At 41.1% G+C, this 26,509-nt stretch overlaps 2 protein-coding genes across 5 annotated transcripts in view; one reads left to right on the top strand and one right to left on the bottom strand.

Moving 5' to 3' along the window:
• The first annotated feature begins 117 nt into the window (after nt 1-117).
• LOC129725889 (WD repeat, SAM and U-box domain-containing protein 1-like) overlaps nt 118-26,509 on the top strand; it is a 32,034-nt gene continuing 5,642 nt past the window's right edge. For 2 of the 3 annotated variants that reach the window (XR_008728201.1, XM_055682281.1), the window contains exons 1-7: nt 118-711; nt 6,265-6,379; nt 21,595-21,794; nt 21,982-22,103; nt 22,284-22,373; nt 22,446-22,683; nt 22,784-23,115. Coding sequence is in view for 2 of the 3 variants with exons in the window: in XM_055682281.1 (XP_055538256.1) it covers nt 608-711; nt 6,265-6,379; nt 21,595-21,794; nt 21,982-22,103; nt 22,284-22,373; nt 22,446-22,683; nt 22,784-23,115 (1,201 nt within the window). In the remaining variant the exon portion in view is untranslated. The remainder of the gene's footprint in view (nt 712-6,264; nt 6,380-21,594; nt 21,795-21,981; nt 22,104-22,283; nt 22,374-22,445; nt 22,684-22,783; nt 23,116-26,509) is intronic. The other variant, XM_055682280.1, reaches the window with a different exon arrangement.
• LOC129725886 (anaphase-promoting complex subunit 5) lies at nt 6,209-9,169 on the bottom strand. 2 transcript variants are annotated; one of them, XM_055682276.1, is made up of 3 exons: nt 8,849-9,169; nt 8,402-8,771; nt 6,209-8,344 (listed from the first exon to the last, which is right to left on the bottom strand). In XM_055682276.1, the coding sequence occupies exons 2-3, from the start codon at nt 8,735-8,737 to the stop codon at nt 6,464-6,466; spliced, it is 2,217 nt and encodes a 738-aa protein (XP_055538251.1). In that variant the 5' UTR covers nt 8,738-8,771; nt 8,849-9,169; the 3' UTR covers nt 6,209-6,463. The 2 variants fall into 2 exon arrangements, with proteins under 2 accessions (XP_055538251.1, XP_055538252.1); XM_055682277.1 differs by having other exon boundaries at nt 8,836-8,907.

Genomic DNA, 26,509 nt, shown 5'->3' on the forward strand with positions numbered 1-26,509 from the left:
AGTAACACTAGAACAGAAAGAAATGAGCACTAGCTATTTATATATTGTTTATTTCTGCAGCATGGTTCTGCTGCTGCACTGCGCATGACTTGGAATATGATGAAATGTGGACCAGAATGTAAACAAAAATAACGATTGGTTCTGGTTTAGGTGTTTCAACAGGTTGAAATTATGTGCCAGGTTTCAGCCTTCAACAAAGTTGCAGCGCAGGTCAACATTGTAAGTTTTTCATTATCACCGGAATAGTGCTGCCTGCAAAATAGTGTGCGAGTCGTGTTGAATACGGACGGTAGTCCGACGTCATAAGTTTAGTCAACACGTAGTGATATCATAGCGAAGCTCAGAGACAATTTCAACGCGCGGAGACAGTCATGTATCGTCGATTCATTGGTCGTGACGTGTTTTTTGTGAGCGATAACATTGTAGCACACAAGTGAACAGCATGAATTAAAGTTTCCACTGTAAGTGCGAAAAAGCTCCCCAACGTTATCATTTTTTGTGGTTCGTATTGACAGATAAGACTAGAGGGGGATTTTGTGCGACAGTACAACACATCAGTAGGTGAAACATTCAGCAAGAAACGCTTATAAACATACTGCTAGTGAACATGAGTGGCTCCAGAACGAAGATTCTACAGAAGATAGCCAGCCACGGGAGCGATGTCACGTCGGTTGATTTTTTTGGCAATTCTCTGCTGGTCACCGGGTCAAGGTAATCTTTATCCTCACAAGGTCAAGTGCTAATTCAAAGCGAACTCTTTCCGGTACAAGCCTATATGAAACGAATATTTAATGATTTATGTTGACACCTGTCGTTTCATGAAAAGTGTCAAGTAGGTTTACCGGACTACGTGTCCAGGTTAGGGCATTCACAGATCAGTGGAACAATTATGTTAAGTGAGAAACATGACAGATACTGCAGAGGCAGCACTCTGCTGCACTAAATTATTCATCACCAGAAGCACTTTAATCGATACGAGTAATGCATTTTTGCTATTTTTAAAAATCCATTCTTTGTGCTGCGGCAGAATCATTCACTCCTCAAAGAGTAACTGTCATAGATGGATTTTTATTGATTTTGAATTAAGCACAGAAGCAGCTTATTCAGATTTGAAATAACTGCGGGTTTCAATCGAAAACTTTCTACAAAGTTTTATTTGTTTATTTGTAAAAATTACATCAACAGGCCTTGTGGCCCAAATGATTGTACTATGCTAAAAATTACGTGCTAAAGTCAGAAAGCGGGTCTTCAGCATCTCGCGGCTGGTGTCGAAATCGAAGCTTGTAGCGAAACGATTGAAATGGCGCTGGAGACCGGTTATCGTGCTGAAGCTACTGTAGTTCGTTTGCCTATTCTGAACGTGAAGGAAGAGGCTATTTCGCAACATGCGTGGTCTAACGTAAATATTGAGTTGCTCGAGAATTGCCGGACAATCTATTCGTGAGGTAAGCACGTCCGCGACGAATATTGCCCTGGATATGTCCCGACGGATTTGCAGTGTATCCAAGTCGATGAGTCTGCATCGCTCTTCGTAGCTAGGTAGTCGAAAAGGGTCGTTCCACGGAAGTCTTCTGAGAGCAAAGCGAACAAATCTTCGTTGCACTGACTCGATTCTGTTCACTCCATTCAGGTAGAAGGGATTCCACACAGAAGCGCAGTATTCCAAGTTGGAGCGCACCAGAGCGCAATACAGTGCCTTCAGGCAATAGATGTCGTTGAAGGTTTTGGCGATACGCATGATAAATCCCAAGTTTCTGCTAGCCTTGTCAATGATGAATGTCATATGTTGTTCGAAGCTTAGCTTTGAGTCAAGCAATACTCCCAAATCCTTCACACAGTTTGTGCGTCGCAGAGGTGTATTTGACAAATTGTAGTTGAAATTCAGTGGACTACGCTTTCTGGAGAGTGTTATTATCTCGCATTTGTCAGCGTTCAATTGCATGCGGTTGTCCGCGCAATATTCTGCAAAAACCCTTAACTGGTTCTGGAGCGCTGCGGCATCTGACGGAGTTTTTACCTTGGTAAACAGCTTAGGGTCGTCAGCGAATGACAGCCGAGGGCCTTGAAGTCGAAAATTGACGTCGTTTAAGTAAATCAGGAATATCAAAGGCCCTAGATGACTGCCTTGCGGAATGCATTAGTGAGCGGAAAAAGATGTCGAAAAAACTCCACTAATGTTCACAACTAAGCGCCGGTCAGACAAATACGACTGAAACCAGTGAAGTGTTTGTTTTAAGCAGAAGCTATACATAGACGTCTATTACCTCGATGAAATGAACAGCTGATAGCTATGACGAGTCAGATGCTTAACGGGAATAAAGGGTTGTAGCATGAAACTGCTCTGGCCGGCAACGCAAATCAGATAACCTGGGACACTAGTGTGTCTGCCAGAAACTGAAGTCCACATCTCATTATTGCTCCACAATTTTCAACAGAGGCATGTTGGCCGTAACTCTTCCCCTCATAGTTAAAAAAATGCAAAATGACTCGGGGTCGATGGAGGGAGACTTAAAATCACATCTGGCCGATTCATTGCATTCTACGCCATATATTCAGTATAAATTTCACCAGGCCCTTTTGCCATAATATTTATAAGAGAAAATGCTGGTATATGCATGTATATTAGAGTGGATCAATTTGGTTTTACCGAAAAAGGGATCTCAAGTTTAAAAAATTTGAAAAGGTTGTGTATGAAACACGACCGCAGAATTAAAGCAGAATTCTGGCTGCATTGTCTTTCTATTTCTTGTATTAATTTAGGGAATACACTCGATTAGAGTCAATCAATTTGACGGTCTGAAGCGGTGAATTTCTGTAATAGTTCTTCGTTCAATCTCTTCCTTAAAAAAAAAATAAGTCATCGTCAATTTCAAGATGGCGTCTGGAGTCGATCTCCTTAACATCGTTTTGTTTCCGGAAATACCAACATTAAGTGGTCTAAATACCACCTTTTTATGCTAAGCAGAAAATTGCAACCAAGGATTTCAAAATTACGTCTGGTTCGATATCAGTCTCTGGGCACTAACGCAATTCTAGAAGAGCTAATATTAAGTGGTATTCGAGGTTTTTTTGACTGTTTTTCAGTAACCGGAAGTGACCATTTTGAACTTCAAAGTGGCTTCATGAGATTTCCGGTTTCTGGGCATCATTCTGGTTCCGGAAATATCCATATTAGGAGGTATTTGGCTATTTTTTTATATTTTCAGAAAACCGACAGTCACAATCTAGAAATTCAAAATGACGTCTGGGGTCGATTTTCAGCCTCTGGATATCATCCCGGTTTCGAAAGTACTTACTACTTTGCTTCACTTTTCTGGGGCAGGCCAAATCTAGAATAATAGAACATGTCTCCACATCACTCGATCTTGGGCTAGTATTCTTCAATCGCCTCTAACACCCACCGATCGGGTGTCCTCATTCACACCACTCATCCAACTAGTACGGGGTCGCCAACCTCTGTCGGGTTTTCGGCCAAATATAAGCTTCGTTGGTCGCTCCCCCGATATTCATGCCACGTGGCCAGCCCACTGTAGCCTACCGTATTTGATCAACTCGATGACATCCGCATGTTGATAAATACTCCTGCAGCACACTTCAGTGTCTAATTATGCGCCAAGTATTGAATACAGGATCCTACCCTGCATCGACCAACACTCAACCAACACCACCGGAAGCACTATTGGTTTAATTTTTCAATAGCTTCTCAAAAATGAGTCGTATTCCAAAAAATTAAACCAATAGTACAAAATAGCATCTTTTACCTATAGAAACGTCTATTCAAAGTTTCAGCCAAATCAAAAATGACGATTTTAAAAAAATATTAAAACTGGGATATTTTTTATGGAACTGCTCAACTGTATTCTTTCCGAAAATGTCCTGTGGCATCCCTTAGTTGTGTTTCTTGTGAGGGTAGTGTTACCCAGAACTGCAGTTATCTCACGACTATTGATGTTGAGGTATATGTATCAAATCCATGGCATCTCATTGCGGTCAACATTGAGTGATGGGATACATTATCAAAAGCTGCCTCTATGTCTAAGAAAGTAGCTAGTGCGATTTCTTTTACATCTATAGATTTCGCTATTTTTGCCTTCAGCACTGTCAACATGTTGCTACGATTTGCAAACTGATACCTATTAAGCGGAAAGGTTTTTAGGTACGTTGATTTGACCTGGAAACCAATTAGTTTTTCTATTATTTTTAACATAACGGAGGTTAGACTAATTGGTCCAAAGGCTTTTGGAAGTGTTTTGCCGCGCTTGCCAGCCTTTGGTATGAAGATTACTCTCGTTTTTCCCCAGTTAGTGGGTACGCAATCAAGTGTTAAGCAGGTATTAGACGAAGCAAATATTTGCTATTTTTGGTACGGATTTTATTTTGTTCAAATAAAATTCGTACCAAAAACAGCAAATGTTTGCTTCGTCTAATACCTGCTTTAGTCTGGCCTTAAATATTTCGGTTATGAATGGAATTTTTACCCTTCCATACCGTCCAGTCCATCCAGTCCCGGGGACTTATAGGGCTCAAATGAGTAAATTGCCCATTCCACTTTCGATTCAGTGAAGATATCGTAGGCTATGTAATGCGCATTAATCCTAGTTTTTTCTTCTAGAATAGATCGTGATCCTGGGAAATGTTTCTCCATCATAACATTAAGTGTTTCAAGAGAATCAGCAGTACAAATACTGTCGTCCTTCTTTATTCTGCCCAAGCCATTCGTGTGATCTTTGGACTTTGGGCTTTGTATACTCTTGCAGCTACAGGGGTCTTTCAATTTGTTCACACATTAATCTCCATCCCCTGCTGCGTATTTTTCTAATTTCTCTATTGTGTTGCGTAGAGGGCTCTCTATAAGCATCCCAATTTGAGGTTAACTTGGCTCTGTTGAACAACCTTCTAGTTAACTTCCTTGGTTTTTCAAGATTTTTGTTCCACCAAAACGTTATAAAAAGCTATAATTTTCTTCGTAAATTTTTGTGATGAATCCTCCACTTCTTTTATTGTCTGATTTTGACCCTTAAAGGTTTTTGGAGGGTTTCTATAAACTTCAGTTACGCGTTATAGTCGAACAGAATTTGCTTGTGATTCAATAGAGAAATCTCATCAGATACATGCCATGATTGAAATTGTTCAATTAATGTTCATGTGAAATAAAAAAACAGCATCCCGTTCTTTTACCAAAGCCAGAATCCAAGTTATCAAGGAAATCTCGTAAATGACAACCAGGCTGACAGACAAGCGTGGTGACAATAGTAGAAAATTCAATGGGAAATCTCACAGGCCTGTCAAAGGTACACAAACTCGTCGACTACTTTATAAATACCCCCATCTATCATAATCTCAGTGTCAAGACTCGATGAACTTCCTCCACAGCCAAACAGACAAGTTCAACTTTCGATTAGCTGTTGCGACACCTACTGGACATATTCTGCAAAAGTAAAACGTCCAGTGTTTTTCACAACATAACCCTTATCTGCTGGTTCTGGTAGCACGACGCGCAACAGCTGATAACCGAGATCGAAGGTAAAATTCAGGAAGCTTTCATATAGAGTTTTCAGCGAGGATTCGAACTCTCTAGATGTGACTCGCATAATTTGACCAAGAGTGCTCTGGGGCACCAATGTTTGAGCATTCACGAACAACAAATTTAACAAATTTTAATATTGCATTAAATTTTTGGAAAAAAAATCTTTTTTTTTCAAAAGTTATCTTCTTTTAAAAACTTTTGACCTCATATTTTCGAAAAAAATACGTACACTGATTATTCAAGAATATGTGTATGCATTTTGAATAGGATTGGTCAATATTTCGAAACAAAAAGCAAGAACGTCATCTTTTCTTTAGCTTTGGCGTTTTTTTAGTGTGCGTATACGTGAAAAGGCAAACCTAAAAGATCCATAAGCAACATCGTTGCGCCGCTTCCGATTTTGCGACCAGAGGACAACCGTCTCTCTAAATACCGCATACAAATTTAGTGGATAATAGATGCGATGGAAAATTTACGTTACTCGCTAACGTATTGTGTTAACCTTTACACAGGATAATCAAACTACATAAATCACCTGCTGCGTGAGGGGAATTGCTTCTATGTTTGATATACGTACTTAATTATGTAAATACATTGCGTATTAAAAATCCATTAATTGAGATTTGGGCTTTCGTGGGTACGCTTATTACAATCAGCCAATCAATAATCTTCAAAAACTACTTGGAATACGAAAATTTACGCTTTATTTTTTCTCTTTTACATTTTTTTCTTCCCAGCGATAAAACAGTACGCGTCTGGCGATGGATAGCTGGCAGTGGATTTTGTCAGGAACCTTTCTCACCGCTGCTAGGTCACAAATATGGAGTGACCTGCGTTCGTGTATCTCCCAAGGTAGGCTTCTTGCACCCAAAATCTAACGATTTGCCCGGACGGACCACATTTCCCCACTGGTAATAATTTACCAACTATTCACTACTAAAAGAACAAATTCAGGTATTCTCTAGTGGTGGGGTATTGCTCTTCAATTAGTCGATATTTGTACGCGAATTTATTTCGTTCCTCCGGAATTTCCAGTGTGTGGTAGAAGTTGGCCAGGAAAATGTAAACATCCTTCACTTTCGCGTAACATTCCAGCTTTTGGAAGTATTCTACCGCCTGTTCCAGCATGGGTAGGCACTTTCCAATTTTGGTCAGCTTATCCTCAGCTGCCAGTTCGACTGCTAGGACACATTTTACGAACAAGAACAGAACCTTTGCTTTATCGTATATTCCTCCATTGGCAAGGATGTTTTCAAGACAATTTTTAACGGCTTTTAACGCTTGGTTCGGTAACTTCAGCAGCATTAGAACGTGAGCGAAATGCATCTCTATGAGAGCTTTTTCATAATCTAGATAGTTTTTGTTCGCAATCGCTAGTGCGTCGTTCAGTACGTTGACGACTTCCATTTTGGATGCATCTGGCAAAGAAGTCAGGGTGTGGGCAGTCAGAAGAAGGGCTCTCACCCGTGTGAGAGGTTCGATGGTATCGTCATCTAAAATTTGACGTAGCAGTTGATCAGCGGATTTCAGATTAAGCCTAGCAAGTGCTAAATGAGCTCGTTGAAGCAAGGAAAGATGTTTATCCAGGGTGTACAGGTGATAACAGGCATTGCTAGCATCGGTCCATTCCCCTCGAAAGATTGCTTGCATTGACGTGATGTAGTAATCTGCTGTCATCCAAGATTTTGATAATGGATAACGGGGAAAACGCTCTTGTGTGTGCTTCAAAACCGTTAAAGCAAGATTGAATTCTCCTTGAATAGCTAACCACACGACTAAAGAACAAAGTGCCTGACATATGCCTTCACCATTGTAAGTTTGCACAAGCAATTTCAAGTCCGAATTCAGCAGTAATTGAGAGCACAGGGACGACACTTCATTTTTGCCATACATTGCCCACAAAGCGGCTCTCTCAGCGATTCCGTTTGCGGTCAGATCCATCATCGATGTTTGACAATTGAGAATATCACTTTTAAGTAGCACCTCAAACAGTTTTGCAGGTGTATAGCCCGTTGAAGCCGATGATTTCACGAGCGATTGAATGCCGAGCGAAATGGAATGCACTAGTGTTATCAACTCCTTATTGGCGATGTTTTTTTCCGAGAATTGTGGCTTACTTGCATCCAATAGGCAAAGCCACGCATGAGCAAGTTGTAAACATATTTTGTCACTATTTTCTTGCGCCAACATTATGCACTCCTTGATACTTGCCAGCGCTTCGTCGTTGTGGTTGAACTGAGCATGTAGAATGGCCAAGTTCAGAGCCGAATATTGATACTCCTTACTATCTTGCGCAAGAGCCATTGAGATCAGAGCGCTCCGGTCGAATGATCTGTGTATGGCGTCAACAGCATTGAAGAAATCCCTCACTCTCACGCTATTCAAATAGCTTAAAAAGTACGCTTGCGAATAGAGGGGATGATCGTGTATGATTTCATTCAGCCTATTTTGCATGTCCTTAGGATTTAGAGCGTTGGTTTCGTTGTTTTGCAGCAACAGGCTCTGTTGTGCCACGAATAATTCCGATTGCTTATTGGACCACTTTGAAGCCGAGTTTCTATCCTTGTAAACCGCTTGAGCTTCGAGCTTCATAAAACTTTCACTGTTCGAAAATGAACTGCTTGAGATTTGAACTGCCCGTACGCCTTTCTCATAGTAAGCTACCGAGTTCCGGTACAATGCCATGAACTCAGGAAAACTCATCTTCACTAATGTTATGTACACCCGACGAAAGTAAAGTCCTACAATTCCGATCTGATAGCTGCTACCGTTATCGCTAATAAGCTTGTCGATTACATTGTATAAATCGAAAAGTACCTACAAACCGTTCCGAATCAGTTAATGTTATTAAATTCCAGAATACTAATAACTAACCTCGATGCCAACTGTTTTAAGCATCTTCATCAACTTTTCAAACTCCTCCAGATGTGTTCGGTGTATGCCGTACACTGGCGAGGTAAGCAACCCGTACAGGTCCTTATAGGCCATATCCGGATACTGGATCAACTTCAGCAAAAGCAAGCAAAACCGGCGCCTGTCCCGAGCGGTGAACCTAATTTGAGCATTGTCCTCGGCCACTTTCTTCAGAGATAGATACTCTTGGATTAGGAAAACCACTGCCAACTTGTGGGGCGTGAGAATGTCCATTTTAGCGGAGCTCTGCTTCGGTAGCCAGAAGCCGACCGTCTCTGGTTCCTTCTTTGCGCTCATTTTTGCGTTCGCGAACGGAACTGACTGCCGTAAGCTGCAGGGAGAAGCACTCGTAAAAAATTTATGCCGAGTATTGATTGCAATTTGTGTTTGGGTACCGTTCGTACTCACCAGCAATGTAAAGAACGAATAAAATCAACTGCCGGTGCAGGTAAATAATGTAGGTACAACAAATCGTTCACTGTAGCATTGGCCGATATCGTATCGATACTTACGGTATCGATACCTTGGGCCCTAAATATCGCTATTTTTTATCGATGCAAGCGACTTCGATATCGAGCTGGATCGATACTTTCACCCCGATATATTTTCGATACTGAAGAGAAACTATAAAATCGGGAAATATTGTTGATTGCTACAAATTGTCTAACGGAAAAGCCTTGTAGGGGTGCGCGGATATGATCCATCGCGTTAAAGTCTTCTACAAACAGTGCAGAAATTTGGTTTGTGCTCTTTTTGTAAAAGACACCAACAGGATTGAATATACCCGCTCTTTTGGTAATACTGTCTGTGCAGAGCAAAATCGTAAGCGCCGAGTTTTTGCAAAAAGGCAGGCAATAAAGAATAAGAACCCAGGATTATCGTGCTGCCCTATATTTCAAATAAGGACGCAGACGCGCGTATGCTATTGCATTGATTTGTGTGTGTGACATATAATTCTGTCACCACTGTCCCATTCTGGTACCATTAGTCTATTGACCGCAGGGATACAAAATATGCAGATTTGTCTTCAAAACGCAAATTTTTAGAGTCGGTGTGCAGATTTTTATTGATTCGCAGATAATTATATTTTTTCCAGAGTCTCTGCAGATTTTTGTCAGAGTTTCTTAATATTTACGCAGACTTTCTCAACATCTGTGAAAATTTTTGCAGACTTTTGCCTGCGCGAACGTATTTTTCAAATCACAGACAAATTTTTTTCAGACTTTAAGCAAATTTTGTCTGTTTTTCGAATAGTTGCTTACATTTTTCAAAAACACCTGGCATCTCTGATTTTCCGTAATAATGATCAACTGTCAGTCGTCAGTTCGTTTTCGTCGCGGTCGGACGTCATCTCAATATATCGTTTTATTCTTACGTCGCTGCGAGTGAATTCGGGCATATATATCCGATCGGTTCACTGATTTCATTTTAGGGGTCGACTGCTGACCTCCTAAAAGCGAAAGTGTTTATAACCAGTGATCTAAACGGAGTGATATTTTTGGAAAGATTCGTTTGTTCTAATCAGGCAGATCACAAAGACGCTATCTTTTCGGCAGCCATTGCAGTGCGCGTCACTTGCATACAAGTCTTCGTCTCTCTACCGTGAGTGCTCTCTCGTAGAGCAAATTCCTTCGCTCCCCTGTATCGGTTGTAATTCATCTGAGCGGCTATCGGAAAAAAAACTGCTGGCAACCTATATCACCACTTGACCCCGTGCCAGCGATGTCGCTGGACGGGATGTTTCCACCTCTGCCTGATTCAGGTGGGGGAGAAATATCTCAATACTTGGATAGTTCGTACACCGGCGCAACGTTACCGTCCTACATGGATCCTAATGGACTCCATGGCGAACTACTGGTATTAAAACTTCAATCAGCTCTCGAAGATGGAAAACTACCATCAAACCCATTCATGATCCGCTCATCGATCGAAGGGTGGATTAAGGGTAAAATTGACGGTGCTATTCCCGAGGCTAGAGGTAAAACCTATGCTCTCAAGGTTAGATCTAAATGGCAAGTGGAACGCTTACTCTCTATGAACCAATTAGATGATGGAACTAAGATTCAGATTACCAAACATGCAAATCTCAACACAGTCCGCTGCGTGATCAGTTGCCAGGAAATCGCACAGGTGAAAGATGAAGTTATCTTATCAAATCTAAAACAACAAAAAGTCGAAAGTATCCGCCGGATCACGAGACGAACCGGCCCCGGAAACGAAAGGGAACCCACCGCAACAATCATTCTCACAATCGAAGGGACACGGATCCCTGAGCACATTGATATCGGATACCTCCGATGCAAAACTCGTCCTTACTACCCTGCCCCAATGTTGTGTTTCGAGTGCTACACTTTTGGAAATACAAAACTGCGATGCCAGCAACCGACTTCTACTTGTGGTCACTGTGCCCAGAAACACGCTATTGTGGAAAACTCCCCTTGTACTGCAAACGCTTTCTGCCCCAGATGCTTAACAAACCTTCACTCAATCTCTAGTCGCAATTGCCCGGTATATCAACAAGAAGACGCCATTCAGCGGATTCGGGTGGACAAGGGAATCTCGTACCCCGCAGCGAGAAGGATCTTTGAAACGGCCACTGGCAACAAATCCTTTGCCGGTGTGACCAAATATAGTAAAGAAGACGATTGAAACTCTGGAATTGAGGCTGGAACAAGTAATCAAGGAACTTGTTGATAAGGACAGGAAAACTAACGCTCTCGAAGAAACACTAAAGACCAGCCCAGTGGCTATTGACTCTGATGTACAAACATTAGTCGAATTCAGGCTGGCTATCCCCGAGCTCCGCGAAGAACTGCAACGTAAAGACGAGAGAATCAAAAGCTTGGAAAACACCCTTACAGGACAAGATAGGATGACATTAACGAAAAAATACGGAACAATTTCTGACCTGGTCTCCCAAGTTCAGCAACTCAAAAAAGATGTGGCTTCTAAAGACTACGAGATTGCTACCCTTCGTGCCAACCAAACCCAGAACTCCCTACCAACATCAGACGAACTACTGTCAGCTAACACAACAAAACCAACCGAAGATCTAATATCCAATGTAACCAATACCTCCCAATCAAAATCCAAGCATCAGAACAACACCGGAACTAAGAAAAAAACCACTTTACAGAAGAATATTAAACCAAAAAGAAGAAAAGGAACTGACTCACCAATCATTTTTACGGACTTCGAAGAAACTCCGAGCCTGAATGGTAACATGCTCTCGGGTACTACCGATACTCTAGACCTAGCGATATCATCGGGCGACGAGCCAATGAAACAAATAGATTCGTTGGAGCTCCAATAAAACCCGTTCATCCTCGTCCTCAGCTTGGCCTAACACATAACCGACGAACTACACTTCCTACAACACCCATGGCTCCAAAACCTATTCAAAATCGTAACAGCAAAAAACCAACCGCTGAGGACAAAAATCACTCTAACAGAATTATAACCACATCATACACCACAACCCCAACCAACCAAAACCTTGTATCTACTCCCTCGGGATCCGCTACCGCGAACACCTTTTCCACCACCACCATAAAAACAACAAGCGTGACCGGATTACAGGAGCACCGAGGCCCTATCGGTACGCACAGCAACGAAGAGGCGGACAACCCTAGGTCTTCTGTTTGGGTCGCAAAAGGGACGGAAAAGCAGGTTATCCTGTATCCCCCTAAGGACAACAACGGACTCAAAAGCTGTTCGAACACTGAAGATGAGATGGCCTATTTGGAAACTCGGTCGGGACTCTTTTTGGGCGTCACCGGGTCGAGTGATAACATCACAATCCCCCAACAGGACACGAAGGGAGGCCTGGAAGCTGAATCGATTGATAACTTCACGACCCCCCTACAGGATGTCACCAACCACCTGAGATCTATTAGACCCCCCAACAGAAAAACCATACCGATACCTCCCCCATACCGATTCGGAAGTTTACGATTGTTGGTATGCGGAAACAGAAGGCACTGCCTTACCCGTAGCAGGATCATCATCAATGCCTCACAGTCGATCGTTCTCCACCGGTGTGACTCATTCAAACACTGCTCCCATCAGATCATGCCCCGCAATACCACAAATGTTAACTCCCGATCTTCAACATCTTTTGGGGTCGCGTGATAACCTCACTTTCCCCCCGCAAGATCACTGGAAAGAAAATGCCCCATCACCTAATCCCATGGCCAGAGTTTTTCAACCCAATAGGGCCTCGGGACCCTTCACTACCCCCGCATCGGCCAATCCAACCACCCGATCCTTTGAACCGGGAAGATCGCAGCAACCAACTTTTTCCATACAGTGGAATATCAATGGCTACTACAAAAACCTTGGCGACTTAGAACTCTTGGTGAGAAACTACTCCCCCGTTATAATTGCTTTACAGGAGGTACATAGAGCCGATCCATCACATATGAATCGTACACTCGGCGGAAAGTATCGCTGGATCTATAATTGCAGCCAATCTAACATCTACCATTTCGTAGCGATTGGCATATCAGAAGACATACAATTCTCCCGATGCACTTCGACATTAATCTCCCAATCGTCGGTATAAAGTTAGATTACCCTTTTCCGATAACGGTTGTAAGCATTTACTTGCCCAATGGTAAACTTGCCGACCTTCACCCCAAACTTCAGCATACACTAGAGAATATTTCAGGACCACTTTTAGTTTTAGGTGACTCTAACGGACACCATCCTTCGTGGGGAAGTCTAAAAGCCAACCACTGCGGCTCTACTTTCGCCAAAATATTGGAAAATTTGGACCTCGTTATTCTTAACGACGGTTCCATGACATTTATCCGTGGACAAACCGAAACAGCGATCAACGTATCCGCCGTCAGCTTCTCCATTGTTAACAGGTTCATGTGGAAAACTTTGGAAGACCCAGGCAGCGATCATGTCCCAATCATCGTCTCTATGGGAAACATTACCCCAGAAACATCCCGTCGTCATAGATGGTTATACGGCCAGGCCAATTGGGAGATGTACACACAAACTATGGTTCAGCTAACAAAGGAAAGTCCATTGGTAAACATGGAGGAATTGGAGGAGTGCATTCTCATAGCGGCCAACGCGGCTATCCCTAAGTCAAGTTCAAACCCCGGTCGGAAATCGCTTCATTGGTGGTCTCCCGAAACTAAAGTTGCAGTTAAAGCCAGAAAGAAGGCACTTCGAGCCGCTAAACGACTTCCTGTCGGCCACCCAGATAAAGATAAGGCTATCGAGCTATATCGAATGAGGCGAAACGAATGCCGCCAGATCATTAGATCAGCGAAAACAAACAGTTGGAACGAGTTCTTAGAAAGCATTAACGCTGGTCAATCGGCATCCGATATATGGAGCAAAATTAATGCCTTAAACGGAAAACGAAAAGCGAAAGGGATAGCTATCCGTTCGCCAGATGGTATCACACGTGATCCCATAACTGTCGCTGACAATCTTGCTGATTATTTCGCCTCCTTATCTGCCATTGACAGATACGACAATGATTTTATGCGGCAAAACAACATAACCACACTATCGTTGAATGACATGGTCATCCCGGAAGACAACCCTGCCCTAGCAATCAACGCTCCTTTCCGCGTGGAAGAACTGGACCTCGCCCTGAGTCGCTGTAAAGGGAACTCCGCCGGCCCTGCCGATATTGGTTACCCTATGTTTAAATACCTCCCAGTCGAAACTAACCCAAGTAACACACAAAACATGATAGAAAATAAGTAACAACAAAAGTAGTCATAAAAGTGTACTACAAGCGCAATTGAAAACTTGTGTTATTATATTGTGTTTGAAGTTGTTTTTCATCAGTAATACAATCGCATTTCGAAAACAAGCTCGTTTTTATCTGGTTTTGGAGATGTTTTTAATAACATGAGTTTAAGAATGACAATCACTATCACTTGGTCTTTTCGTAAGACATTACACCATCTAATAACAACACTACGTTCCTGTAAAATGCTCTTCCTTAGTACAATAGTCGTAGCATTCAACACCCAACTTAAAATTATTTGATCAAATTATTATTTAAATTATACGAACGATTTCTATATTTATTCGAAGCGGGTCAAAACGCGCCATCAAAAGATAAACAAAACGCTTGCAGTGTTACCAATATCACTTCAGATTTTTGTTATTGTATATCTAACAACGTTTTATAGTTTTGTTAGATTTTATATCCAGATAACGTTGAAACTATGCGAAAACAATTTCAATATTCAAGCGAAAGAAACAACTCCTTTTGAAAGGTTGAATATTATTTTTTGCCATCATTTTATAATCAATTAAAACTGCCACTGATAAAAGAAATTGCCGATCTAGTTGCACTGCGCAGACACAACACATTTGCGCATGCGCTGGTTAACAGTTGTCATCAGCGTTGCCAGGTATCCAGATTTAGCTGGATTATCCAGATTTTTGGACATGTATCCAGGTAAACAGCTTTGATGTCAAATTATCCAAATTTTTCATGGATGATCCAGATTTTATTTTCTCTGTTCTGCAAAAAGGTCATCACTTCAATTTTGGCGCGAAATTTTGCAATTTTGTCACCTCAAATTTTGCGTACACCAAGACTTTTACCCGAAAAATTAACCTTTCACCCCACGAAATGACTGCCAGATTTTTATTTTGCCTTTTCCAGATTTTTAAAAAAATGACCTGGCAACGCTGGTTGTCATAGCAACAGATTCGCGCATTGCCGTATTACTCGAGATGTATTTTGCCACTTAACTATATCAAGTTGGCTTGCTTTCATGCAGTTATCGGTACTTGTTCTACTAGCCTTTATGTTTTGCGCTTTTCTGGTGATATTGATGTCATGGAATAGGTAACGTCAACTATTCTATACCAACGTGTGTTACTTGGGAAACTAGCGTTCCTGAACCTTCTAAACAGTCATTGGACAAACAACACCCTACCTGCAGCCTGGAACCACAGCCTAGTAGTCCCTATCCCTAAACAAGGTCAAGCAGCTTCTACTCCAAGCCACTATCGTCCTATCTCGTTGACGTGCTGTGCCAGCAAAATATTAGAAAGGATGGTCAACCGTCGCCTGATTAAACACCTCGAGGACAACGCTCTCCTAGACCACCGCCAACACGCTTTCCGCCCCGGTCACGGGACGAGTACGTACTTCGCAGGGCTCGCAGACGTATTACAAGACGCAATGGAAGAAAATATGCACGTGGACATCGTATCTCTGGATTTGGCAAAAGCATACAACCGCGCGTGGACCCCACGCGTTATTCAACAGCTTATCGAATGGGGACTAGGCGGACATCTATTGCACTTCATAAAGAATTTCCTGCGTGGTCAAACTTTTCAAGTAGCCATTGGCAATCATCTCTCTTCAACCCGAACGGTGGAAACTGGTGTTCCGCAAGGGTCCGTCCTTGCAGTCACCATCTTTTTAATCGCCATGAACGGTATTTTCAAATCCCTCGTGAAGGATAGGTACATCTTCGTATACGCAGACGATATTGTCCTGCTAGCAGTGGGTCGCACTCTGAAAAGACTACACACAAAAATTCAAGCCGCCGTATCAGCTGCTACTAAATGGGCATCCAAGGCCGGCTTCGTTCTATCAGCGGAAAAGAGTGTGAGGTCCCACATATGCAGATCTCGCCATCGCCCACTACCAAAGGCCGTTACTTCGAACGGAACCCCAATCCCTTTTAAAAAGACTATTCAAATCCTCGGTGTACGACTGTCCAGTCCCTCCAGTGCCTTAAATTTGTAGATCATTTCAACGATACTAGAGAAAAATGTAGGACTCGTTTGAACATACTCAAAACGCTCTCTAAACCACACAAGAGCAGCAACAGAGACATGCTTCTCCGAGTCTCCAAAGCCACAGTAAACAGTAAATTATTTTACGGTATCGAGTTGCATGGCCGGCGACTCGTTTAACACAAAACTTTCTCCCATATACAATCATGCAACACGAATCATCGCAGGACCTCTTCCATCTACCCCAGCCGAATCCGCCTGCGTTGAACTCGGCATCCTGCCCTTCCAGTACCAATTCGCGGAAATATTAAACTGCAGAACCATCAGTTATTTAGAGAAAACCTATGGAAACTCAGAGGTCTTTCTCCTCAAAGAGGGGAATAGAGTTCTCAGCTCCCTCACCCATCTAGGGCTCCCTCCGGTGGCATGCATCCACTGGACTGGAACTAGGAGATGGAATGCGCCAACTCTGAAAATCGATCGTTCCATTAGCAACAAATTTCGAGCAGGAGATAATTCTCGTGCCATGCACGCACACGTTGCAGAATTGCTGGGTAAGCAATATCAAGATTTTCACCATCGGTTCACTGACGGCTCCAAGACTACAAACAGGGTAGGTTTCGGAATTGCCAATCTGACTTGCAGCGTTTTTTCTCGTCTACCAGATCAATGTTCGATCTTCTCGGCCGAAACAGCAGCAATATTTTACGCGGCCACCACACCAGCTAACAAACCTTTATGTATTCTGTCCGACTCCGCTAGTGCCCTCGCTGCATTGGAATCACCGACATCAAAACACCCATGGATACAAGCAGTACAAAAGTGGGCCCCCCAGAATACCGTTTTTGTTTGGATCCCGGGCCACTGCGGAATCCAAAGCAACATTGAGGCCGACCATCTTGCGGCTATTGGCCGTTCCGGCACGCTGGCAACCAAATATGTCCCAGGACACGACGCTAAAAAATTTGTGGAATGTGCTCTTCGTTCTTCCTGGTCTGCTGAATGGTCAAGTAACACGACACTTTTCACCCGCCAAGTAAAAGGCGAAACCACCAAATGGGTGGATGTTTCGAACTGGCGCGACCAACGCGTTTTATCCCGCCTACGATCAGGACATACACGTTTTACCCATAATATGGGTAGAGCAACAACCTTTAAAAAAAGATGCGACACTTGTAATACTACAATGACGGTGGAACACATGGTTATAAACTGTCCCTGTTTTCAAAGCATCCGGGATTTCCATGGAATCCCGGACAGTATTAGAGATGCCCTGGCGAACGATCCATCAACGGAAGCTACACTATTAAATTTCATGAAGGATACCAGTATATATAATCAAATCGGACATGATGATAAACAAGACGTCAAGCATTTCATCGACAGTACCTAGACAGCCAACCGAAAACGAAATAACACCGACAAGAACAAACTCCGACAGTGAACACGAAAAACCTCTCTTTTTTTTCGAATGTATTATTTGTAACAATTATGTATAACGATCAGGGAAACTCCCTTCCGGGGCTTCCGGAGATGAACCAGCCGAAGGCTGAAAATCTCCTTAAGAAAGAGAAATAAAAAAAAAAAAATGATCAAGAAGATATGGTAATTTTTAATAGACCTGTTTCAAGTAGCAGGCAGAGTATCGATACAGCTGGTATCGATGCTCCTCCCTCGATATCGACCAAGCATCGATACCACCGGGGAAAAATTATCGATACCCGAGTATCGATACTTCTACAATTTTTGGCCAATGCTAGTTCACTGTTTTTGGTTTTGACGTTTCATCGCGACCAGAGATGCCAGATGTTTTTGAAAAATGTCTGTAACTGCTCGAAAAACCGGAAAAATGTGCTCGAAATCTTAAAAAAAAATCTACCCGTGATCCGAAAAAAATTCGCTCGCGCAGGCAAAAGTCTGTAAAAATCTGCACACATTTTAATAAAATCTGCGCAAATATAAGGAGACTCTGACAAAAATCTGCAGAAACCGTGGAAAACTGCAAATATCTGCAAATCAATAAAAATCTGCACACGGACTCCAAAAATCTGCGTTTTGCAGACAAATCTGCACATTTGGTATCCCTGATCGCGACTGTTATCAGAGACCAAAGTAATGCGAATCTATGAGGTGCATTATTCCGGTTGAACTCTTTTGTGTTTGAAGCGCTCTCCTTCAGTTGCTCAAAAATTAAGGAAACGTTTGTGAATCAATTTTCAGATTACACCTCAGCAAAAGCATACATTAAAGATTGAAATTTTTATAACATTCAGTCATTCCAATTATTAAAACTCAAGATAAGAAGAAATTTAATAATGAGCTCGTGAGTTTTGAAAATCCAATGCTTAGGGCATCTTCAGCCGTAGTCTGTTTTTGGAACAACTTTTTACTAGATTACCATCAGCGAAACCCGAATAAAACCAGCTAATATAGACCAACTTTTCGTTCTCCGCACTGGTGTTGTATATATTGTTGTTTTAAACTGTTGACATCTATCACCCTGTCAACAATTCACTCAATATTCAACAAACGGAAATTCATTTCATTTTTACGCACATTAAACGATTACTTTAGCAATATACTTCATATCAACAAAACTTTATGGATTTGACGGTTTGAGCCGAGCGTCAGTGACATTTTTCAGTATGGATTAGTATGATCGAAAGATTAGCGTCTTCGGGGAACATTTTTTCTGGCCTCTCGAAGCTTCCTCTAGTCTCACTACAATTAAGGCGTTTAACGAAGGCTAGATAGCCAACGTATTCGGCTTCCTGGTTGCCAAGAACGACAAAGCTGTTCATTTCCTTCTTCGGAAAGCCACAAAAATGAATTGTGAATTGTCATGAAAAATCTTAGTTTTGTTTATCCCAAAACACTCGCAAAACACTTATATGAAAATAGCTAAAAATAAGGTATTCAATTAAAATAAGACATTTTACCCACCTATTGAAGATCGTACGCTACGTACAAAGGGTTTCAGAACGATCTAACTTTATACTAGATCAAAACGTATACCAGTTTCAATTTTTTTCAGTTTCTGGTACAAAACAAAATTTACAACACCGGTGCAGCAGTAAATTTGCATTTATTCCAAAAAAATAGAACATGCGCTTAGAGATTTGAAGGTAATTTTCATTTGTTTTGCATCGCATTTTTTCTTCTTTTCTGATTTTCGTATATATCCAGCAAATTATTCTTAGTTAAAGATCAATTCAATGTAACCGAAACTAGATAAAACATTTCTATCGTTGAACATGATTCGCTTAGGGGCCACCCACATTCCACGTGGACAGATTTTTAGGGTGAAACGGGATTGTGGCCTTTTCCTATACAATTTTGAGGTTAGAGTTCTTTTTACTTCTGTATTTGATCGTAAAAAATTCGGCTTCCACTAAATAAACAGCGCTCAAATTGCTACTTCAGGCATGCAACAGTTGTGAAAACAATTGATCAAAGTTTCATGTACGTAGTCTTCATAAATCAAGAAAAAAATAGATTGCAAAATTCGAGTTGACCGCGACCACGTCCCGATTCACCTTAACAATGTTTCCATAAAACTAGTGTTGTTATATGTCAAATCCATCTAACTATACACTTAATTTATCTCGGCAAACTTCCTAACAGCTGATTGAACTCGGCATTTTTTTGCGGATGTCAGCAATATATTTCGACGAACATTCGGCAAATATATCGATCCACCGTAAACCAGCAAGCATTTGCCGATGTTCTTGGAAATTTCGCCGAAAACTTGTAAAACATTTCGCTGAATTTATCAGCTGTTGAGTTGTCGGCAATAAAATCTACACACTTAATTTATATCGGCAAACTTTCCAACAGCTGATCGAGCTCGGCGAAGTTTTTACCAAAAGTCAGCAATATATTTCGACGAACATTCAGCAAATATATCGATCTACCGTAAACCAGCATGTATTGATATTTTGTTTGCCGAAGTTCTTGAAAATTCTGCCGAAAACTTGTAAAACATTTCGCTGAATTTCTGGCAATAAAATCTAAGTGTGTAAGTGTAAAGTTTGACAACCTACATAAACTGTCAAATCCTTCCACCATTTTCGCTTGTGGAAAGCTAGATATAGACCTTTTCACGTACGAACGTGTTAGTGCCACTAGTTGAGAAAATGTTTACAAATAGCTGTTTTGTTTGCAATGCCATGTTTTTAGCAGCTGGACAAATATTCAGTTGAGCACTCATTATATGTTTTAAACTTGTTTCTGAATGATTTTTTTCATTCGTGATCAGAAATCGGATGAAGCCGCTGAACATAATCGACCAAAAATGTTAAAAAGTGATAAAAGTCGAAGCAATGAGATGCGATGATTTACAGTTTGGAGGAAACAAAAGCAACTTTACGCGGGTTTACACGTTTCCTAGTGTGCGTAGATTTCAAATTGTTATTCGTTTGGAATGCTAACGACATCTTTCTGCAACTTGCTACTTTAACCCCTGTAGTGATGGCAGCGCTGGATTATGGTCATAGCTGCCAGACGCATAGAAATTATGAACAGATTATAGAGTCGCTGTTTTTGCAACGATATAGCACTAATTTTATGAGGCTTATGTTTTTTTTTTCGAATCAATACTTAAACAAACAAATTTATTGCAAATATAAACTGGGATTGAATAAAATTGTCGAGTATGTACAAATTACGACTGCTCAAAATTTCTACATTAAAAAACGGCAACCTTTCTTATTGGGATAATATCAAGGGGGTGGCAACATGCTATCTCTTTCTATGTTCAATGAGTGAAGAGTCTTCCCGACAAAAATGATAAGTATGTATGTGAATTTTTGCTGGGGGTCTACCTCGGGGCTTTACTTTTAACAGAGGGGATTCACTGCTGTCAAATTTCATATATGTGTGCGTTATCGCAGATCAGCTCTGGTCCATGACGTTTGTTGGTCCGTGACGTTTGTAACTATGAACGATAATGAGGAAAAAATCACTACACAATACATTCATAAAAGTTTTCCGCGGTTTCTCGAGTTTTGATAAAAAAAACGTTCCAATTCTATAATATTTCACATCGATCAATTTCATAACCAAAAAGAGCAAAAACCAAAACAAACACCATGTTGCCGAATATGTTGGTTACACGATGTTTGACAGATCGATCCCCCCTGACTTTTAAATAAAGCCCCGATATGTTGCCTACTGTCAAACGTGGATAATACCGATAAGAGCTGGAAAACCATCGATTTTGTCAAATCATTGACTACCAAGTATTCTTAGCGCCACCATACTGCGTATTGCGACATGCTAAAAAACCGGTGCATCTTTTTACACATGAAGCGAAATTAGCTTGAATGTCTGTTATCTGGGATTTCAGTTATCATCGATTGTGCAAGAAGAAACTGAACATACAAAATTTTTAAAATAATTATTGCATTACTCATTAGGGCGCAGTATTGGCATCGGCCTCCGTGGACGGCACCGTCATCCTGTGGAATCTTGCTACCGGCGAGGAAACCAACGTCCTAACGCAGCAAGCCGGAGAAGCAATTCGTGCGTGCGTCTTCAGTCCGAACGGTGCCTCGATTGTCAGCTCCGATGACAGTGGATCCATATGCGTCTGGGGTCCAGATAAATGTCTCAAAAGGTATACCCGCTCGCTCGTTTCATTTGCATAGCTTGGTGTTACACATAAACAAAATTCGTTCGTTCGTGACCACGTGCTTGCAGCTGATCGAGCACGAAAATGGTCTCAATTTGAGTACCGTGTTAACATGTTTCGAAAGAAGTGCCAATGTTGCTATATAAGCTCTATCTATCTCCCGGCTGTATAGATATATGAAGATTCATGACGAGGCAATTCACACCATTGCCTTCTCCAGCGATTCGAGCGTCTTGCTGACCGCCTGTACGCTCGGGAACGTTCGATTTTACGCCGTCGAGGATGATTTTGAAGGTGAGATTATGGCGACCGAATGCTGCTATGTACAATCGTATGATGCATCCTTCGATGACTGTTGTTACGATGATCAAATATTTACTTTTAGCATCAGCTGATTAGAAGATTTAAAATTTTACAAAACAAATCCCTTTTAATATTAAGTTTTTTTTTATTTTACTCAAATTTAAATTACAGCCGAAATCTCGAAAGCAGACTGCATGGTGGACGCAGCGCACGACATGGGAGTTCTTTCTGCCGATTTTTGCAAAATGATACATGCCGACCGTAAGTATCGACTGTATGAAACTCACATTAATGTTATTTATCAAACCCATCGAACCTTAAACCCTCCTACAGCAACCGATAACTGTTCGATAATTTACACGGTCGCCACCTGTGGAACGGATCATTTAATAAAAATCTGGCGTTTGTTCTACATCCCGGCCAACGTGGACCGAAGCCGTAAGTCTCGCCTCATCCCCACAACACCTCAGGAACATTTTGCCGGTCAGTCCACGATCTACAGCACCGCAGTAATGAATGCCAGCTGCGCTCAAGTCATTGCAGCGCACGGCAGTTCGGTTACCTGTGTTAGGTATAACAAAATAGCCGTTATCAGCCAGTCTACCCAATTGGCCAATCGATATCGGGTGGTCATTCAAAGCGTTATCGTTCGTTCTAATTTTGCTTTTAAGGTTCAACAGTACGGGTACACTTCTGATATCGAGCAGCCTTGATAAGAAAATCAAAATCTGGAACCAGCAGGGAACATGCCTGAAGACTCTTTCGGAACACACGCGCTACGTCAACTGCCTAGCGGTCAACAGTGACTCGTCGGTGATTGCGTCCGGATCGAACGATCGTACGGTGGTTATCTGGGATCTTACCGACAACTTGACGATCGAATCGCACATCACCGGTATTCGGTCTTTGCTGTTTACGCTGGCCACCAAAACTAGCGATATTCCGCTGGAGTTCCTCTGTCCGATTACCCACGAGATTATGAAGGAGCCGGTGTATGCGGAAGGTATGTATTTTGACTCGCTGGGTGAATTTACCTGATGCACAATAGATACACAATTGTTCTCGAATTTCTCAAATTCCTCTAACATAAAATGGTAATCGTTGCTGTTAAAAGTACAGAAAGCTTTAGACTAGGTTTTCTTTGGTATATTTTCACAAACTTTGTTTCACTGCCATGGTTTTCTTATCGTTCTTCGAATTTAAAGACGCAATCCACAAAATCAATGGCGCAATCAGTGTTGCATTTCTGTACAATCGCAGACTAATAGACATAACACTTAAAATTTTCAATAAAATCATTGTTCGGATGATGATCAAATTGAGAACCATAACAGCATAACAGCGCCCTAGACGGTGTTGTCACGCGATGACTGTAATCCGATAGGAGCTAGGTTCCAATGTTACGTCTGTGATACAATCATGGCTGAAAAATAACATGAGTACTTCAATCTGTTATTTTTGTACTCATGATGTGTAGAGATATGACGTGCCGTCAAACACAATCACCATATTGAAATTCAACGTTTAGCTGCATTTTGTGATACTCTTCACACTTAAATTTTTTTGCCGGGTCTCGGTAATTTTTGCCGAGAACGGCACCACTGAGTGCTCGGTTAGAAAAAATACAGCTGCAACATTTTTTCGAAAATCTCGGTTCAACCTAACTGAAGTTTCGGCACAAAATATTAACGAGCCGAAATATCAGTTAGGTGAACCGAGATTCACGAAAAAATGTGACAGCTGTCATTATTTTTTTTAACAGAGCACTCAGTGGTGCCGTTCTCGGCAATAAATTACCGAGACCCGGCAAAAAATTTTAAGTGTGTTGATGATGCCACATAAGAAGTTTGTTCGAAAAAACACAAATAATTTTGGAAGATATATATTTATTTCGCTCCATAGTTTTCTACTGGGATACTGGAAGGCGTCGATACGTTTGTATTTAGAACTTTGTTTATTTGCGTCAATCATAGTTGACTACATCTTAAAAACTATTGCTAACATCATTAATAAAGTTATGTAATTCTAGCGTTCAATGTTTTTCAAAGAGCATTTCGCGACATCGTTGAATCAATAACTTCACAATATTCATTAAAAAGACTCATCACACTATTAACGGGCCCGGCCATGGCATATTCTGTTCTATAAAAATTTAATACAAAAATTTTTCGCGTTCTTAATGAGCGTGTAGGAGCATAAAAGTTGAGTTTTCCTAGCAAATTTTCCGAACATATGCGTTGTGAGACTAAATCGTTGACAAGAGTTACCGAAGCAACTTCTCTTCTTTTTTCAAGCGTTTCTATATTAATAAGCATGCAACGCGATTCATAACAAGGGAGAGGAAATGAATTCCAAACTAGTTTTCTTAGTGCATATAACAAAAACTGTTTTTGTACGGATTCGATTCTATTGGAATGGACGTCTTGGTAAGGCGACCAAACAACACTACAGTATTCTAAAATAGATCTAACATATGTAACAAAGAGAGTTTTTATAGTGTACGGGTCTACGAAATGATAACTGAACCTTTTTATAAAACTTATCATACTTTTGGCTCTATTGATGATCGTATTGTAGTGATCAATGAATGTTAACTTAGAATCCATAATCACTCCTAAATCTCTAATTTGATAACACTTCTCTACAATTTGATGTTCAAGAGTGCAACTGGAATGTTCAGGATTTCTTTTCCTTGCGTAGGATATAATATTGCATTTTTTTACGTTGAGATCAAGAACACTTTTTTTACACCAAATGTAGAAAATGTCAACCTCTTGTTGGAATTGTTGGATGTCTGATTTGTTTCTTATCTCCATGTACAATTTCATGTCATCGGCATATATCAATACCTTGAGACGATTCAACACAAGGGTAACGTCATTAACAAATGAAATGAAGAGCAAAGGGCCTAAATGGGAGCCTTGTGGAACTCCAGATGTCACAGAAACACACACAGAAACGTTCCTTTAAACCAAACCGTTTGTTTCCTTTTTGTCAGATTAGATTCAATCCATCTAAGTAGGCCTGACTCAAATCCTAGTTTTTTTTTTTAATTTGAACATAAGCATGGAAATATCTACTCTGTCAAAAGCTTTACTAAAATCCGTGTATAGAGTTTCCACGAAGTTGCCTCTGTCCATAGACGCGAGAGAGAAATCAACAAATTCAAGTAAGTTGGTATCCGTAGACCCTCCTTTGTAAAAACCATGTTGGTTACACGTTATGCGGTTCTTCACCTGATTTAACATTTTTTGGTTTACGATAGCTTCAAAAAGTTTGGGGATACACGATATTATTGCAATGCCGCGATAGTTTTTGATGTCAGATCTCTTACCTGACTTGAAAATCGGTATAAGAAAAGATTTTTTCCAGACTGATGGAAATTGTCCTGACGTAAGGGATAAGTTGAAGAGCCAAAACAAGGGTTTTACGAAAGCAGGAGCAAGATTTTTCATAAGTGAGGGTGGAATTCCATCTGGTCCTGGACCTTTTGAAGCATCCAGTTCTTTCAGTGTTGCGAGGATTTCTTGAACAGTTATTTGTTTAACAGATACGTTATTCATTTGTTCATGCAAGTGCGAAAAGTACTCAAAGTCCCTGACTTCGTAGCTATTTTCATGAACGGTTTGAAAAAAACTCGCAAACTTGTTGCAGATTTGCTTGGAGTCAGTACTGGCAAAGTCTTCATATTGCATGCGAGATGGGAAGTTATTAGACTTCATTTTATCGTTTGCAAATTTGAAAAACTGTTTTGGGTCTAATTTAATGTTATTTTCTACCCTTGTGTTGTAATTTTCATACGCTATAGATATTTTAGTATTCAGTTCATTACATATGTTCAAATATCTGTCTAAATTTTCTTGGTCTTTAAGTTTTTTGTACGTTTTATGAGCTTTTTGTTTCCTATTCTTTAAATTTTTAATTTCTCTGGTAAACCAAATGGGATTCTTTGGCTGTTGGGCTGTTTATTATTATTAGGCACGAATTGGACGTTGTTGGCCACTCCAGGGCCGTTTTGCCGTAGTGGCATGAGGCCAAATCCGTCCAAAACAGCACGGAACCTGTGTGCTGCTGCTGAAACGGCAGAAGGCATTTTTAGAGGCACTCGATGACGTAAACTCTCTGGCTGATGGTGCCGATTGTTACAAAAATGTTGCTCTTCTCTTTACGGTTGTCTGTTCGACCGTCGGGATGCGGTTTCCTCCACTTCCAGGTTTCCGAGTTGTGATCTACCTCTCCTAAACACTCTAATCACCTTAAACACCGTCGTTTGAGGCAAATAGAGCTTTTTCGCTGATTATTACTGATTATGCGACAAAAGCGTGCACGCAAAGTTTTTCCGTATTACTTAATTAGCAATAACGTGAAATTACTCTTTAGGTAACGAATCTGATACT

The sequence above is a fragment of the Wyeomyia smithii genome, chromosome 2 (genome assembly GCF_029784165.1).
Source record: "Wyeomyia smithii strain HCP4-BCI-WySm-NY-G18 chromosome 2, ASM2978416v1, whole genome shotgun sequence".
In the NCBI taxonomy this organism is placed as follows: Eukaryota; Metazoa; Arthropoda; class Insecta; order Diptera; family Culicidae; genus Wyeomyia; species Wyeomyia smithii.

Coding starts and splice junctions, on each gene's coding strand:
- LOC129725886 (XM_055682276.1), bottom strand. CDS start 8,737: ATGAGCGCAAAGAAGGAACCAGAGACGGTCGGCTTCTGGCTACCGAAG. Junction 8,345..8,401: donor TTAAAACAGTTGGCATCGAG/GTTAGTTATTAG, acceptor AACGGTTTGTAG/GTACTTTTCGATTTATACAA.